We start from the raw sequence: 17206 nt of genomic DNA, 5'->3' as shown, positions 1-17206 counted from the left end.
TCAGCGCTACCAACAGCGCATTCGAGTAAGGCGATCCAAAATGCAAATGCAAATGCAAATGCGAGTCCAAGTCCGAATAGCTCTGCGAATAAGAATAATATTATTAGGTAAAACTATCCTTAATACAAATCAAGCTCAGGCCAAGCACTACCTAGGTATGACCCACCAAGCTGAAGAACTGGGGCCTCTCACCTCAGCTCCTGCAGACTGAAGACAGCTGAACATGGGGCACCCAACTACAAGATCGGCCATCAACCCGACTGTTGGCCCCAATACCACTGAAGCAGTAAGCACAGTGGAGTCTGGACCAGCCCAAGCCTCAATCGCCCCTAACCTATCTCTCGTAGATTTGTCTTTGATCATGTTGATAAATACTAGATACTGTTCACTGTTGATTGTGATTAGAATATCCGGAGTTACTCCCTTACCCTCAATAAATACACCACACTACACAGCATCAGCAACAAACCAGTTATACGGCCTGAGCGATGCTTACACACCATGACCTACCCCGCCACTGTAAGAACACTGAGTTCATCTCGAGACTCGAGGGGAGGAGGCAGGGAAACCTCATCCTCATCTCCATCTCATCTGCAGCTTGAGCCTCCACTCCACTCCGGCCCATAATCAGAGTTAATGCCAGAGCGAGGCCGCAAAGAGGTAAAGGTAGAGATCGAGATAGAAGTCAAGACCATCAACCCCGAATAGTAACTCCCAGACACCAGTCGTATAACTTATAAGCGCTATGAGCCTACACTGCGGAGCACGGAGTACGAGATTGTGACTGACGGCGCAGGGCAGGGAGGGCTGGCTGAGCCAAGTGGTGTAAGTTGGTGGTCTTTATCAGTCCCTAAATAATCTAGTTGATTGCATCCGTGGTGGACACCGGAAAACCAATAGCGGGTGGGGGCAGGATCTGCGTGCAGGACAGGTCAGCCTATTACTATTAGTAGTAGTACCTCGTAACTTCCAGCAGCCACGCAAGCTCGAGTCTGATAGTGGATTCAATGCGATTATCGGGGGATGAGAAACTCCGGGGTGAGAAATTAGGCGAGAATAGCGAGAGCGATTGAGTAGGTCTTGTGCTGAGGGGGGTCAATTAACCTAACGGCCGAAATGAGATGAAGAGTCGTTTCGCTACTCCTAGGGCTTATTTGATTAGTTGGGGTCATGCGTTGAGGCTGGGGGCCAGATAGCTAGTATACCGTGTCGCAGGATCGGGGGGTTTCATTTGATTAGGTTTGTTTTAGGAGTTGGAGATCGAAGCTCCAGACTACTGTGTAGGAACTTTGACCTTGGCGGCTGGAGCGTCTTGTGAAATAAATTTTTAGGAGTGAAGGAAAATTGCTTGAACGCTATCCACAGAGTACACAATAGGTACTGAAACACAAACCCCGCCCGTGCTTGATCAAACATTAGGGTATAGTAATAAGAGACGTATAGAAAATCAATGCCTACAACCACGGCATCCAAGACCGAACAGCATCAAACTTCGCCTGTGTCTTCCACTGCAAATTGACAAACAACGGCGAGAGCAGAAAGGTATCCTCGGCCAGGACCGAATTCTCCAAGCCACAGTATTTCCGATCGAACTGCTGGATCATTGCGCCTAATTTCGCCAGCTCTGCCCTTAGTAGATTCGCATGGGTGACTTGCTCCTTCCGATGTCTTGATGGTGGTGTTGACGGGTAACTCGGGTCTGGGTGTAGCTGACCCTCACTGTGACTGTCACGCTTCTTCCGGTGCAGCAGGATCTGGTCGAAAGACGCGACCATGTGAAACAGTAGCGAGATAAGCTGCATCAGGAGCACTAGGCTGGGCTTGTGTTGTGGGTCTGCGCAGTCGAGAACGGTCGTGCAGAGGGACATGTTAGCGCGGTGCTGGGCGAGGAACGAGTCGAGGTTAAACGTGGTTGGGCTAGGCGTGCCGAGCTCAGTCAGCTTAAATGCGATTGTTTGCCGACAGGAGCAGGCGGCTGATGGGCTAGGGCTTGGTCTGGAGGAGCTAGCATTGGTGCTGGAGATACAGTTGGAGCCTGACGATGTGGGGACACGCGAGCCATCTCGGGACCTGGGAGGTGTGATGGGGCTGAGCGGGATCGGAATTGGATTTGAGTTCGTAGAAAGGGGCATTGCCGGGCCGAGAAAGGCTTGGGTTGGGGGCGGAGATGTGCTGGCGAGGTCTAATGGGTAGGAGAGGGTCGCTGGGTCGAAGAGCGTCGTGTCAAAGTTCAACGGGAGCATGCCCAGGTCATCGTTGACAAGTGTGCCTGAGTAGAGGTCGTGGTTCCAGTCGGGAAAGTATGTAGTTTGAGCCGGGATCTCGACCCCCGTTCCAAGGAGCATATCAGAAAGCGCTGGCGATGGCAATGGGGCTTTCTTTTTCTGCTCCGGTTGTACGGTCTCTTCTAACGGCTGTTCTGGCCGAGGCCGTTTGACCCCACGCATCGAGACTGCATAGGTGCAGGGAGTGCCCCGCGCGACGCAGCGTCGACAGCTAGGTCTGTCCTTGGAACATTTGACCTTGGCCTGATTGCAGTTTCCACATGTGCTTCGAAGCGGGGGGTCTTCACGGGTAGGTGCAGTGGTAAAGGTAGGAGAGTAGATCGGGGCAGGCATCTCGGCCATCTCGGGCATAGGAAAAGCACCAAAGTCAGGGAATTTCGGGTCGGCCATGGTGGGTTTGTGATGTGTCAGTTCTGGTTCCAATGCAAGGGTTCGGTTCCACGACGTCGCAGCAAGCAGTTTGCTCGATGGATGGGCCTGTTGAGATCTTATACTGCCCAATCTCGCTCGTACAGTGCATTGACAGCACTGATACTCCTGCGCCCCACGGCCAATCACCGCGGGTGGATCCCATATGTTCTTCAGCCGGTGGAGTTGGGACTCGCCAGCCTCTCACTGCCATGGCTTAGCGATGATCCGCAGTGGCAGCGATCGTCGACCACAGAGAGAGCCTCTGAAAAGCTTTGCTCATTTCCTTTTCTTGTCTGTATTCCTGGTTGCCGGTTTCCCGTGGATTTGAGACTATTTCCTGGTCTCCATCGGATCTCGCCCGAAGTGGAGCATTGGAGGCCATGGCTGAGCTTAGTCCGCAGGGTTTCAGCAGCAATAACTCCGTAGCTGAAAAGCGAGATAGAGCGCAATGCAGCCCCCAACTCGTGCTCGTCCTACTGGCAAGGATGAGTGATCAGCCAGGGCCGCTCAATATCTGTCATTCCTCGCTGCCAGTGTGAGTATTTGCCGCGGAGACTGCGGTTGCTCATCGAAGCGATTTCTGCAGGGTTGGCAGGCCGGTTGCCTGCAGAAACAGTGGTCTGCATCACATCGGCTTACTGTAGGCCATCACCATAATACATGTCAGCATGAAAAGCTGACAGTGTGTCTGATCGTCTAATCAAAGCTTGCAATCTTCCATCCAGCCAATGGGTAGCTGGATTTCATGAGCGGGGATTCGTGCGGTGCCACGCTCGCTTGCGGTAGGCTCGCCATGTCCAGATACGTCCGCGCTATGAAGATTGCCACATGTATGGGAGATAGACCAGTGACAATAGTATATAATAATGCACGTAAGTAGCATCAAAACACGGCGACATTCTACAAGGAATATTGCATGTCGGTGAGTATCCTGATTTACCTTCCTTCTTGAACGCGGTGGCTGGCTGAAGAGCAATGCCGATCAAGGGTCTTCGGCATCGTGACGGCCCCGGATTGGCATCGCAAGGCAAGATCAGCCATGTGAGATAATATAACTGTGCTCAATGCGTAATTTCTTCAGTGATAGGGCCGGGTGCTCCCGACAGCTCTGTCTATCCGCAGGGGACAAAGAGTGGCACAGATCTATGGAGCGGGTAGATCATGATCATCATGTGCCGATTAAGTTGTGGACTGACGTATATCATGCTTGTCAAGCCCGACTATTGATTGCCTGGGCCCGTCACCGTGACTTGTGTGCCGTAACTTCGCAGTGATAAAGATCGAATCGCGGTTCATCCAGTGCTTGACAAAGGTCTGGCAAGTCGCAAGTCAGAGAATAGGGACACCAGAAGAGTAAGAGCGTGCTCTCCTATTCCGGACGTACATTGCTTTTGAGCAAGAGACAGACCTTTCAGTGTGTTTGACAGAACCTCCAGACTGTCGGTGTAAAGAGGGCCGCCATCGGCGCTCCACACAGCTTTCACCGTGCCAATACGAAGTACGAAGTACATGGGTGGATTGATGATGGCGAGTAGTCAGTGGTCTGTGCGAAGATCTGTTGACCGAAAAGACCCTCGAAGGATGTCCACTTGGTCGGGCGACTCGGGCCTGCTCGGGGAACGGGTCCAGTAACCAAAGCCTGGGCTGCAGAAAACAATGCGAGCCGAATCATCAGTCGATGTCACAGATGATGTACAAGGGACTGGCCTGAATCGCCATAGTGCAGCCAATAGTTTGCATGATTATTCGTGATTGGTGCAGAGAGATCCGCGTGGTGCATGAGCTTTTCTTTTTGGGAGAGGAACCATGCCCTTGGCATCGATCGTCGCATATGGAAGATCTTTGCAACCGGTGTGGACAGACTCGGTCGGTCTGCAGCGAGCTGATGACTTTGCATTCTCTCACAGAACACTGAGGATACCAGCACGCCTGACGCGTAGGGACAAGCAGGAACGAAACAAAAACATCGTTTACCCAGGCGCGATGATCTGCACGGAGGAGGAAGGTCCGAGGATCTGTTTTAGAGCTTATCTTGGAAGACTTTGTTTTGGCAGTTGGCTCGAGTGCAGATGCACCTGCAGGTCGAGGGACAGGGCGGGAAATTCGTCATCATCGCCGACGGCTGGCAAATACACTGTGTGATGACAGAGTGACGAGAGTCATTTGATTATACAAAGAATGGACAAATCGATGCACAAGAAGCAAAAACAAGCGAAGGAAAGATTGCTGGAGAATGAGGAGGATGAGGAGGAAGCGGCAAAACTCCGGTTCCTGGTGCCTCAGGCAGACAAAGGACGGGCCTCGGCAAACCTGTCACGTGCTGTCATCACCGCTGCCGATATCGCCGGTTACAGCCATCAGAAAAAGCAAGTCTCTCTCTCTCTCTCCATCTTCCTTGTACATAGGCAATGATGCTTTCTTCTGCACGTATATCACGACTTTCAGTATCTGTCGCTTCATCGACCTCACGCGCAATCTCTTCTACCAGCAGGATGACACGTAAGATGGCAAACGACTGGAGCGCCAACCAATACCTTAAATTCGAGGCCGAACGCACCCGGCCATCGCGGGACCTTCTTGTCCAAGTCCCCTTCGGTTCACCAAAGCGAGTGGTAGATTTGGGTTGCGGCCCTGGAAACTCTACGGCAGTGCTCTTATCGCAGTATCCAGACGCCCGTGTAACCGGCATGGATTCATCCCCCGACATGATCAAGAAAGCTCGTGCAACTCTCCCTGACATTGACTTTACCGTCGATGACCTGACTACATATACCCCCGCAGAGCCGGTAGACCTCTTCTTCTCCAATGCTGTCTTCCAGTGGCTTCCGCGGAGTGAGCGACTTCAGGTCGTCAAGCGGTTGATAGAAGCGCAGCCATCCGGTGGCGTCTTTGCATTCCAGGTCCCTGATAATCTCACCGAGCCGTCACACGTTGCCATGCGGGAGACCGCCGCGGATGGTCCTTGGGCTAGTAGCTTGGATACAGCAGGTCGAGACACGTTCCAGACTCCGCAGGAAATCTACGACGAGCTGAAGCCTGTTTGTGCTGATGTTAATGTCTGGCATACGCACTATTACCACTCACTTGACGGCCACGAGGCAGTTGTAGAATGGGTCAAAGGGACCGGTCTGCGACCGTTCATTGATCCGCTATCACCGGCGGATAGGGATGCTTTTCTGAAGTCTTACCTCGGGCGCATTGAGAAAGCATACCCAAAGGCTATAGACGGAAGAGTGCTGTTGCGCTACCCGCGGCTGTTTGTGGTTGCCGTCAGGAAGTAGCCGTGTTATCACGAGGAGCCACCGTTCGTTCATTTCTAGCACACCAAACCGTGCTGCTTGTTGAATCGTCCCTAAAATCAAACAACAGTTCCAACCACTGAAGAACAATCCTCAAACGTTAAGCTTAAGCTCGGCAACAGAGCTTATCGCGAAGAACTCGGCTAGCCGAAAGCAGATGGAGCAGACAGTCGGGCCGCTCCTATCAAATCGCCAGCTTTCACCACGATTTTCTGCACAAATCCACTATGTCAATATCCAGTTAGCCATAATCCGCTGCTCTTCTTATATGGCCAATGAAGCCTTTCTAACCGGGCCCAGATTGAGGTCCATTCCACGGAACCGAGTGGGCCAGCCCAATTTCTGATAACCGCATTCCACCCCAGCCAGAACTTCACCTTTGCAGCAAAAAAGAAAAATGATAACCCCCCACGTATTCCGTCCCCAGCCCAACGAACGGTAATCTCCGTGACTATACAATTGCACTATGATCCCGTGGATCCATCCCCATCTATCGCAGAGCGTACATCCCCTCAAGGGCCGCCAGCTACAAGCCGCAGAGCGAATCCAAAAAGGCGAAGTCCTTCTTATCGACCCGCCCTACGCGATAATTCCAACCCCAACACCCACCACAGACGTAGACGCAAGCAACAGCACCATCCTCCTCTGCAGCAACCCCCAATGCAACGCGCACGTTCCCCAGAAAGCCGGCACTCCATGCCCAAACCGCTGCATCGCAGACGTAACCTGGTGCGGTGAAACCTGCCGCGAAACCGACCAACCACGCCACGCTTTCGAGTGTACCTGGCTGTCGAAATACGCAAACCCGATACGCGCAAAATGGGGCGAGTACACCTTCGGCATGCTCTGGCTGATTGTCCGACTTCTTGCGAGGCGATACACAGATACGGACACGGACACTACTTCAGGGCCCCAGGGCCAGGGTTCAGATGACACCACCACGGACTCTAAACAGCGGCAACCGCAGTCCTCTTCTTCATCTCCCCGCAAAAGCAACTTCGCATCCGCCTGGCCCGCCATCAACTCCCTGTGCGGCACACCAGAAACCTGGTCCCATTCCTCCGTCCGGGAATGGACAATCCTAGTGAAGAAGTACCTCTCTCGCTCGTCCCTGCCACACGACCTCCCCAACGACGAGGTACTAGCGTTGATCTGCAAAGAAGAAGCGAATTCATTCGGGCTATATCCTCGTGCAACAGGCACGCCCCCATCTCTTCCTCCCACCTCCGACCCATTACCAGAACCAGACACAGGAAATGAGACCAGGACAGGAAGAGGCGAGCAATTCGGCGCAGCCGTCTTCCCGACAGCATCGATAGCGAATCATGACTGCTGGCCAAACGTGAGTCTTCCTCTCTTGTTCTTAACCTCAGATTGAATCTCGTGCTAACAAACCCAAACTAGATAACGCACAAACCCAACAAAACCGGCTGCATGGTCTTCACGGCATCCCGGGCCATCGCCGCCGGGGAGGAATGCTGTATTGCGTATTTCGACATGGCGGAGTTTGCGAGTTTGAGTGCGCGGAGAGAGCATCTGTCGCGTTCGTTTCGGTTTCGGTGTGGGTGTGGTCGGTGTGTAGCTGAGGAGAGGGAGACGGAAAGCGAGACAAAGGGTGGAGATGGAGATGGAGGCCAGGATGGCGGGTGGGATGCGTTTCCGGGTTTTGAGTAAACATGCTTCCTTGGGACCTCGAGGGAAGGTAAGGTTGTGGAATTCTGTTGGGAGGTTAGGTGTTTGGGGTGTGCGAGTTTTGGGTGGGTGGGTGGGGTGGGATATTGCTTGTTTTAGAGCCGGTGGTTATATATATATAAGGCTTTATGAGGGTTGCCCTTGTTTGGTGACGTGTTAGATAGATCGGTTCATTCTACAACATAACGGCCCCAGATGACTACCGGTTCTCCTTCCAAGGTTGTTGCTGTTGTTCTTATTAGAGTACCTACCCCCCTTTCTGTGATTATGGCGATGCAGACACTCAACCCTTGACAGAACGCAACATTTTGGATTCACCTAGAGGGCTAACTTGTTCCGAGAGAATAATACAAAGTCTCCATCTATCCCTCTCGTTCTTAGTTCATTCGCGATAGGGTTCCAATAGTGAGATTTATAATGTTGATTCACGTGTGCTCAGAATATATATCGCATCCCAAGTCGGGCGGCAAAGGCACCATAATCACATTCGCTACTTGAAATCTATGGGACTACTGTTATCCTCAAGTACGATATGGTGCTTGGAAGAAAAGAAAAAAAAAAATTGTCTCGTACTTTTAATACGTTGTAGTCAAACCGTTGAGGGCGCTAATACTACGGCATCAACCCTTTGCCGATAAGAAGCAAGGATGAGATTGAGAGTAGATAGTCTGGCTTCGAGAGCAATCTGAAACCATCGAGGTATCCGTCGTTTGGAAAGAATAGGCTGTCATATGATATGTTGCGACCAGGGTACATCTTGGACAGAGCAGTATCAACCGTAATCCGCACCTACTGAACCATGGCCTTCCTCGCCTCCTTCAATTCCATCCATCGGCGCCACTACAGAAAATATTAGCTCGGCTCATTTTGACCAGAAAGAAAAAGACAAAGAGAGAACCTACCCTGGGATTCAGATAATAAACCGGCACACCCAATAAGAAAACCCCACCACAAATAGCCGCAAGAATGCCCATCGCAACAGGATAATCATATTTCTGCGTCATGGGATTAATGCCATAACTCAACCCAAACGCCACGATATTCTTAACCCCAACAACAGCCACGATGGCCGGACCCGGGTTTTTCTCCCACGCCTCAGCAGCAAAGGACGTTGAGAGAATAAGCACGGAGACGAAAGTGACTTGGAACAGCGTCCAGCCCATATAGGGCCCGCCCCATGTTGCGCTGCCGTTGGCTGTGAACCCGTATAGAAGGAGACCGACAACGCCAATGACACCCGGGAAGATGAGCAGAGGGAGACGGTGCTCGGGGATATGCACACCGCCGTTGCGTTTCGCCATCCAGATGATGAATTTGTCGCCGAAGTAGCCGGCGTAGAGCATGCCACCGAAGCCGCCGAAGACGCCGCCTAGGTTGATCAAGCCGATGGACTTCGGGGCCCAGTGGTAGTTGTGTTGCAGGACAGTGTTGTAGGAGAGGGACATGCCGATTGAGGAGCCGAGAACAACTGAGGAGACGAGGGTGGCGTAGAGAATGCCAGGGGACATGAAGGCTTCGAAGATCTGGAAGGTTGTGCGAGTTGTTAGGCGGAGGGGGTTTTGGGTCGGGGAACACCAGGGGATAAGCATCTGAACGTAGGTCTTTTTCGGGCGGAGTTCTTCGGGGACGTGATCATCGTCTGAGGGGTGGCCGTGGGTTTCCAAATACTCGCGGGTTTCATGTTCCGTTAGGAGCCTGGTCACGCCAAATTGGTCTGTCAAGACCATGCGACCATTGACAAACTGGGAGCTACGCTGGTAGCTGGTTTCGAAGCCGAGGAACACGGCCATGACGAGGCCAACAGCGATCGTAATTACATATACCCAGTAGTACCATCGCCATCCGAGGGCAGCCACTTCGTAGGAAGCGGCTAGATTGAGGCATCCTGTGATGGCGCTCTGCGCGGCCCAGTACAAGCCGTACACCATTCCATGTTGATGAATGAACGTCACTTCAGAGAGAGCAAGTGGAAGCACCTGGAAGGTGAAATGTTAGCTTGGCGCGTGTTGCATCGGAGCTTCAACTAACCGACTCCGTTACACCGGCTGCAAGGCCTTGTAGGATCCGTAGCGCAAAGTGTTGTTCCCATGTATTGCTGACAGCGCATCCGATGGTGGCTGCCAATAGAACAACTGTCGACACAATGGTGGTAAACCGACGACCATAAAGCAGTGCCAGTGGGAGGACGACGAAATTGCCTGCAGCCCTTGTTAATCCATGCGGCGCAGTGACCAAGCGATACCTACCAATGCCGATGAAAAGCGAGGGAAATGTCGCTAGCCATACTACTTCATTTGTAGTATGACCTTCTGCCATGTACATGGCAAAAAAGACCTCCAGAATGGAACCCAAGCCTCCGACAAGTGAGAGGGACATGGTTGCTACAGAAATTGTCAAAGCATGTCCATCCGGACCAGCGCGAGGGACTTACAGAACCAGCAACAGGTCACGATGATACCAATTTTCTCCCATTTCGTATAATTCAATGGATCATTGGGATCCTTGCTGGGGATAGGGAGGTGTTGGATCTCCCCATGGTCATCGACAAGGACATGATCTGCGGGCTGCTGCTTTGCGGCCTCCACATTCTCCGTGAACTCAATGACAGCTTTGTCCTCCAGAGGCAGTGACATTTTGCGACCGTGAGATACACGGATCAACAAGAAGGTCAAATTTATTTATCCTGTCATGAACGAGCTATTTCCGATGCGACGGTGGAGGAAGCGGGGACCCCACACTGTCAGAAATGTTGACACGGCAGTTGGGGTAGCTTGCCCACCGGCTGTGTGGACAAGCCGAAGAGCGGACTTCACGCCTCGTGGCCGCACCACACAAACTCTCCCCACTGTACCGACTCAAGAAGTCGGCTGTGTGGTTCACGTGGGCGGCCGAGCGGCGATAACGTGTCAGTCGTGGATGCTTATCGTGGAGTTCGAGTTTAACATTGTGATTGGAGTGTTCATCAGTCTTAGGGCAGGTTGCCCAGGTCGTGCATCAATTTACGAAGGTTGTCGATGAGCGGCGGTAGATTATCCTCCGCTCCTTGGAGATTCCCGTCAAAAACCTGCCTCCCCGCATCCATGACCAGACGTGGGCTGCGCAGCGAGGAGAGAATGGTCGTCTGCTCCCCACCTGGACTGGTCGTTTGCAGAGTAAGGGCAGGTTGACCGATATCTCGATTGACAAAAGCTTTAGTTGCTTCGGTCTCGGCACCATCGAGACCAACAAGAACCTCGGCGTAACCTGGAGACGAGGCAAAGATATCCGTTTGCCTTTCACCGCAGCGTAGGAGACCTGCGACCCACAACACCAAGACGGCATGGTAAATTGCTAGGCTGTCGAAGCCACGGAGTTGAAACGGGGGAACCTGGCGCGCGGCGCGAAGCACCTGACCAGCATGCCAGATTGAGAGGCGAGATTCCTTTGTCAATCCCCAAGCACGAAGCCTGGGGTACTCCTGCCTCGCCTCTAGCTCTCCAAATTGACCAGCAAACCGCTGGATAGAGTCGAAGTGGACATGAAGGTGCATCAAGGCAAACTGAGTAAAGAGGGTGGCGTTCGCCGGAAGGGTCCCTATGTCATCCTTGACTGTGTTGAATAGCGATAACCTGTGAACCATCGTGTGAGTTGCATTGGTTGAAACTAGGGACACCGTACTCACAAGTCTTCTTGTCGGCTCTGCAACCACAGCCGAGTAACTGCCTTTGCAGTAGACTGAGAGCTGTCGGCTAGCAGTGCCTGCTGTCGAAATTCCCACACCTGGCTCATCAGACCATGTAGTAGCGCGGAGTTTACGACACCTGTGTCAATGTTGATGAGAGGTTGATTTAGCAATGACGGGTCGGCAAGTAGATCCCTCAGTGACAGTTTGGTAGGCTCAGAATGTGAGTATTTTGTTTCCCAAAGAGCCTTCCAGGCGGTTGCGGTCGGTGCCAGCCAAAGGTCACGGGCGCTGGGAAACGGGAGTGTAAACTCGGTATAGCTCGTAAGTGCTGGTCTGTTCATGGCCGTCGCGGCCTCTACATCATGTTCAAACAGATGATACGCGAGTCTAAATCGTCAGATCAGTTGACACTTTCAGAACTGGAGAACTGACCTCTTCAATGATTCCTGCTGAACCCATTCTGACCATGCCTCCTCGAGCGATTGCCCGTTCAACGAAACATGGGGCGACTGACGCTGAGAATAAAAGGAGCGGTCGAAAGCGCCCGCTCTCCGCAATGCCTAGAGAAAGTCGGAATTTGAGGCTAAACGCAGGGAGGTACATACAGTGCATAGAGGCTGAAGGTTGCCCTCCGCGATTTGCATCTTGCGTTTGTAGCCGCAGAAAATGCCAATATCTAGCCACATCATGGAGGCCTGAAAATATTGCAAGTCTCGTAAAAAGCTGTTGTCTGATTCAACCTGGAACGACCTGATTAGGTAGTGTATAGCGAAACGTAAGGTGTGTCTTACAAGTTGTGCAAGGCTGACGCGGACAACTTCCAAAAGAGCCACGCCAGCTTTTCCAACAGACGGAATAGCAGAACACACGCAGCCAGCAGCAACAAGAGCTGTTAGTAGTTCGGGCCTCGAATCCTGGCGATATAATGTATACGGATGGATCCAGGCGTCAGTCTCGGTCCTCTTGGAGATTCCGATCTTTATAAGTGCGTCGAGAGATTCGGCCGACGGAAAGGTGGACACGGAGAGCTTCGATTTCCCAACACCTATGACCAACTGGAAGATATTATCGCGTAGTTGTTGACTCAATTTCCCGCGTATGTTGAGAGACTCTAAGCGAGATCTATGTAGTGAAGATATAGAAGCAGTCATGTCTGCATCTCGCAGCGGTATCTGCTCATCATCGCTGAAGCCAGTCTGGTTCTTCTCCGGAACCCAAAGCCTACATACATAGTACATAACGTCAGCTATAGTCAAGTGAGAAAGTGCTTGTTCCTCACCATAATGATTTTCGAAAAGCCGCTACTCGCTGTCTGGCACTCTGCTCCTCGGAAGACCCATCCAGACCGGGAGTCAACACATCACCGGAGGGGTCAAACTCAAGTATCTTGTCCAGGTCTAAGAGAATATCCGACCCAAACAAGCCAGCACCTGGGCTGTTAAAGTCGGGCTCCATGAAATCAAAGACACCTCGCGGCTGCTGCACTCCAGGGTTACCATTTGAGGGAGATGTGCCCGTCGGCAGCATGACGTGTTCGAAGAACGCTGGAAACTCGTTCACCTCCTGGTAGCTGTCGGCAACGTTGTTGCGCGATCCGTAGCCGGTATATGGCAGTACCGATGAGGTCGGTGTGACCGGCGAATACAGTGAGCTATCCGTGCGCTCCAACCTGGCCCGTGTCTGGCAAGTGGTATAGTCTCCCTCAAGCGATAGTGTTGGGGAAGCTGCGTCATTCAGGCTCTCGCCAAAGTCTCCGTGGAGATCAAGATCCGTTGCAGGGGTTGCTAGAGCGTGATCGCGGCGTTGTTTGCACTTCCGGGGAACACACGGCAGGCCCTTTCTCTGACATCTCTGATCTAACTTAGTCACGTAGTCGTAGTTTGCAGGGCAGGGCTCTGCTTACATTGCATGGCCGGCTGTTGCTACAGCTAGATTTGGCAGTGGAGCACTCCTCACAGGCCTCAACAGCTCTCCCTCGATATTTACCAACCGGCTTCCCGGCGCTGTGAAGTAACTGGTGGCGTTGCAGTACGTCCCTGGGGTGAAAGATTAGTACAATTCGTGTGTTTTGATAGCTGGCGTCATGCCTACGATTAAAGCCGCGGTGGCAGATCGAGCATTGGAATGTCCGCTCGTTCCGGTCTGACTCAAATGTCAGTTTATGTTTATGAAGCAATAGACCGACGGTAGGACGCACGGGAGTCTAAATGGCGAGCTAGATGATCGGGCCGCTCATATGTCCTATCGCACTCGGGGCACTGGTGGGGTCTAGCGGCGTCATTGACGCGGGGAGACTTGTTGGGTAGAGACATCGATGCATTATCAGGCTGATATGACACGCTTGAAGAGCTGTAGATTGGCAAAGAGATTTAAGCAGGAGAGATGAAGTTGGTGATGAAGTCGGGAGGTGTGGACCACTTGAACTCCCCAGCCGACGCTAGCCGAAAGCGGAAATCATGACTTTCCCCGCGAGATCCGTCATCGCATCTTTCATCGCCCCATAACAATCATATTCATCATTCATCCTGCCTAGCCTATAAGATTACGGTGATACGGTCATCATTCAACGTCTACACTGCTGATGCTGCTGCCCGTCGGTCTTCTTTTTGCCCATTCGCCTCTTGGCTTACGCGCTTCCGCCCTATAGAGACGCTTCTAGGCGTCGCTCTTCGGTCTTGCTCTCGAAAGCCGCTGGCAGTTGACTTCTCCCCAAATCAACTAGGCCAAAGTGCCAAAAGATTCAGGTGATGATTCTTGACTGCCGCTCCAACCAGTCCTTCGCTCCGTTGTACACACAATTGAAATCCATGAATTCGTCGGGTTTCCTGTCGGATCAATCAACCAGTGGTAGCTTCGCTGTAGATGGATTCTTACATTGTGACAGTATTGTCTCCTTTTGCAGTACCGGGTTTTGCCGCCTGTCGGCTGTACCCTTGGATCAGGCTTGCCCGAGCGTGCCGACTCCGAAATATATCCTACTAGTGGTCAGAGTCGGACGGCGAAGAAAGGGACCAACTATACTGAGAACGTCTTCGTAATCTCTTCCTGTGATGGCGCGTCCACTGTCTTCTCGAAAAATGCACCTAGAGCTTCTGCGTCTTCAATCGCTTGGCTAGCTCCCTGCCCTTGCGTCGGTAGCATGGCATGAGCAGCATCGCCGATTAGGATGAGTCTATTGCGCGACCAGGCGGCTAAAGGATCCTACGCAAACATCAGTAATCAGCTTATAACGTGGAGAAAGGCTACCTACAATGTCGCGCAATTGCCACAGCCCTAGATCCGCAGAATGCCTGTTACTGAGTTAGACAAGCCTCACACGGTAGCCGAGACTGACTTGAAAATGGATGTCATCCACTGAGGAAACTCGGAGAAAGTCTCCAACATCTTAGGCAGATTGCCTTCCGAAACCCAAGATTGTTTCGCATTAGGGTCCTCGTTCATCTGCTCTGTGAACCGTTAATAACTGCTGTACAGCGAGTTAGGGACATACCGTCGGGCACCAACGCCACGATCCCAAACACTTCACCATGCCTGCCGGGGCCCATGACAAGGCGACAGTTGTGAGCGACAACCATCGACGTGAATGGGCTTCTCGGATTGATCTTGCTGCAGAACTCTTCTTCCTCTTTCTCTAGAGTTTCGGATGGGATCTGTTCCGTCAGCATCTCCCAACTATGGGATTTTGACGCTTACCATTAATCGATACGCTGTGATAATTAGCATACCCCTGTCGGCTAAAAGAATTGTACCTACCTGAATGACCTGTCGCTTTCGGCACAGCGTCGGTATCAGCGACATATTTGCGCATCATGCTGTGACTTGTAGGGGGTCAATTTGGCCCAATCAAGTCAAAGCTGCACTCACATTCCATCTGCCGCAATGATAATATCACCTTCGACCGTCTCTCCGTTCTCAAGATGGACGATCCCACTATCCGGATCGCAGCCGACCACACGAGAGGAAATCCGGATCTCGACTGGCTCACCATCTCTGTCTGTCGCAACCGCTGCTTTCTTCAACGCATCATGAAAATCTCTTCGATGATATACAATCCGGCTACCTCCATATTCTGGTTTTATGGCCAGGGAAACCTGGTTGACGAGCTCTCCATCCGTTGAGTAGACGCGAAAACCTTCGTCTACCATGCCCCGCGCATCCTCAAGTGCGCTGCCCAGGCCAAAAGTATCATAGACAATCTTACTCGCATTAGGCTGCAGTGAAATCAATGCCCCAATTTCCTTATTGAGTCGGGATTGTTCTAAGACGAGGATTCGCCGGTTGGGAGCGCGCAGCGCAATGGCCGCGGTGAGGCCGGCTATGCCGCCACCGACAATGACGATACGAAACGGACTGCTGGGCTTCATGATGTGGCGATTGTAGAAAGCACAAAATCCTTGGTGCTTGGCCTCGGCCATTTTGATTGATGCATGCCCACCTCCAGCGGGGCCCCGCTTGTCTTTCCTTCACTTCCCTGCCTCCACAAATCGTCCCGAGTGGGCGACGACGGAAAGTGGGCGGTGGGGTTTGCCAAATCTTGAGCTCACACGCGCAACTACGGTTGTCTTCATGGATATAAACATCGATGATATTCATGATAAGCTACTAGGAACTGTCAACTTTACTACGTCTGAATACAACAATCATGTCGACAACAACAGTAATGACCGAGTCCATCGCCGTCCAAGAGAGCGTCCCGTTGCGCTTGGACGGAACAGACCCAAAATATGGAGACTTCCGCGATGACTTGGCCCGGGACGGCTTTGCTGTCGTGAAAGGAGCTGTACCTAAGGAGCGGGCTCTCAAATATGCGGACGAAATGTACTCTTGGTTGGAAGGATTGTAAGTCCAAGCTACTTGGCGCAGTACCTACGAGGAAGCTAACGACGCAGTGAACTTGGCTTCGACCGCAATGATCCAGCCACCGTGCACAAAGACCGCCTCCCTCTAATCAACGAAAAGGGCATGTGCATGCACTACGGTGTTGCCCACGAGAAGTTCGTCTGGGACGTCCGCAGCGAAGCAGGTGTGCTCGACGCGTTTGAAAAAGTCTACAACGACAAAGACCTGATCGTGTCTTTTGATGCCATCAACTTCGGCTTCCCAAAGTAAGTCTACCACCGCCTCTGGAGTCTTTCGCTGACAACCGCAGTCGCACCGACCTCCCACCCAACAAGCCCTGGCCACACCAAGACCAAGACCCTGAAAAAGCCGGCTTCCGCTGCCTCCAAGGCCTCGTCAACCTCCTCCCCAACGGCCCCGAAGACGGCGGCCTCATCGTCTGCCGCGGCGCGCACCTGCTCTCCGAAGAATTCCACCGCGATATGAAAGACGAACCGCGCATCCCCGCCTGGACCCCCGAGTGGTACGGGTACACGGAGAACGGAATGAAATGGCTCGCCGACCACGGGTGCGAGTGGATCAAAGTCTGCGCCGAACCAGGCGACCTCCTCCTCTGGGACTCGCGGACACCACACTACAACCTCAGCCCTAAAGGCTCGACGCCGCGGTTCTGCATTTATACCTGCTACATGCCTGTCGCAGATGCGACGCAGGAGGATCTCGTAAGGAAGAAGAGCGCGTATGAGAATTGGCTTGGTACAACTCATTGGCCGAATGCGAAGCACACGGGGTCGAATGTTGCGAAGAGAGATGGGGTTGAGTGTCCAAATAACCGGGTCAAACCGGTGAATGAGCCCGTGCTGGGTGAGAGGGCGTTTAGATTGACGGGTATTCCATACCTGCAGAGTCAGGCTTAGCTTTGTATATCAGTATAGCAGCGAATAGCAGAGGAATGCAAGCATAGGGGCAGCCGATACAATCGCGTAGTGGTGGAATTGACACCCCTCGTCTTCATC

General features: G+C 52.4%; 6 protein-coding genes across 6 annotated transcripts; 2 read left to right on the top strand and 4 right to left on the bottom strand.

Moving 5' to 3' along the window:
• Window positions 1-1454: 1454 nt before the first annotated feature.
• Window positions 1455-1940, bottom strand: BJY04DRAFT_184819 (uncharacterized protein; the record flags this gene model as incomplete). The annotated part of the gene is made up of 1 exon (XM_073710676.1): window positions 1455-1940. A coding segment is annotated over one exon (486 nt), but the record flags the coding sequence as incomplete, so codon positions are not given.
• A 3150-nt stretch (window positions 1941-5090) lies between these two features.
• On the top strand, window positions 5091-6351 carry BJY04DRAFT_184817 (S-adenosyl-L-methionine-dependent methyltransferase). The gene is made up of 2 exons (XM_073710675.1): window positions 5091-6235; window positions 6296-6351. Exon 1 carries the CDS (start codon window positions 5105-5107, stop codon window positions 5975-5977), a length of 873 nt encoding a protein of 290 aa, XP_073573345.1. The 5' UTR covers window positions 5091-5104; the 3' UTR covers window positions 5978-6235; window positions 6296-6351.
• A 2125-nt stretch (window positions 6352-8476) lies between these two features.
• Window positions 8477-10320, bottom strand: BJY04DRAFT_216354 (major facilitator superfamily domain-containing protein; the record flags this gene model as incomplete). Its single annotated transcript, XM_073715731.1, has 5 exons — window positions 8477-8527; window positions 8590-9663; window positions 9716-9885; window positions 9934-10068; window positions 10119-10320. 5 exons carry the CDS (start codon window positions 10318-10320, stop codon window positions 8477-8479), a joined length of 1632 nt encoding a protein of 543 aa, XP_073573344.1.
• A 335-nt stretch (window positions 10321-10655) lies between these two features.
• Window positions 10656-13874, bottom strand: BJY04DRAFT_226549 (uncharacterized protein; the record flags this gene model as incomplete). Its single annotated transcript, XM_073718438.1, has 8 exons — window positions 13545-13874; window positions 13255-13438; window positions 12631-13202; window positions 12143-12572; window positions 11957-12091; window positions 11784-11911; window positions 11349-11738; window positions 10656-11295 (listed from the first exon to the last, which is right to left on the bottom strand). Exons 1-8 carry the CDS (start codon window positions 13661-13663, stop codon window positions 10656-10658), a joined length of 2598 nt encoding a protein of 865 aa, XP_073573343.1. The 5' UTR covers window positions 13664-13874.
• Window positions 13875-14091: 217 nt separating this feature from the next.
• BJY04DRAFT_216352 (uncharacterized protein) lies at window positions 14092-15766 on the bottom strand (the record flags this gene model as incomplete). Its single annotated transcript, XM_073715730.1, has 9 exons — window positions 14092-14176; window positions 14226-14326; window positions 14373-14552; window positions 14602-14641; window positions 14686-14797; window positions 14842-15001; window positions 15045-15058; window positions 15105-15169; window positions 15216-15766. 9 exons carry the CDS (start codon window positions 15764-15766, stop codon window positions 14092-14094), a joined length of 1308 nt encoding a protein of 435 aa, XP_073573342.1.
• Window positions 15767-15870: 104 nt separating this feature from the next.
• BJY04DRAFT_184811 (uncharacterized protein) lies at window positions 15871-17189 on the top strand. The gene is made up of 3 exons (XM_073710674.1): window positions 15871-16190; window positions 16241-16456; window positions 16501-17189. Exons 1-3 carry the CDS (start codon window positions 15994-15996, stop codon window positions 17105-17107), a joined length of 1020 nt encoding a protein of 339 aa, XP_073573341.1. The 5' UTR covers window positions 15871-15993; the 3' UTR covers window positions 17108-17189.
• Window positions 17190-17206: the final 17 nt, after the last annotated feature.

This window comes from Aspergillus karnatakaensis, assembly GCF_047715665.1.
Source record: "Aspergillus karnatakaensis strain CBS 102800 unplaced genomic scaffold BJY04scaffold_14, whole genome shotgun sequence".
In the NCBI taxonomy this organism is placed as follows: Eukaryota; Fungi; Ascomycota; class Eurotiomycetes; order Eurotiales; family Aspergillaceae; genus Aspergillus; species Aspergillus karnatakaensis.
Note: the sequence above shows the minus strand (reverse complement) of the source record. Positions and strands in the feature narration are given on the sequence as shown.

What these genes read in the sequence shown, in the direction of transcription:
- BJY04DRAFT_184817 (XM_073710675.1), top strand. Translation starts at nt 5,105, where the DNA reads ATGATGCTTTCTTCTGCACGTATATCACGACTTTCAGTATCTGTCGCT.
- BJY04DRAFT_184811 (XM_073710674.1), top strand. Translation starts at nt 15,994, where the DNA reads ATGTCGACAACAACAGTAATGACCGAGTCCATCGCCGTCCAAGAGAGC. An exon ending in TACTCTTGGTTGGAAGGATT is followed by an intron (nt 16,191 to 16,240) that starts GTAAGTCCAAGC and finishes CTAACGACGCAG; the next exon opens with TGAACTTGGCTTCGACCGCA. An exon ending in ATCAACTTCGGCTTCCCAAA is followed by an intron (nt 16,457 to 16,500) that starts GTAAGTCTACCA and finishes TGACAACCGCAG; the next exon opens with TCGCACCGACCTCCCACCCA.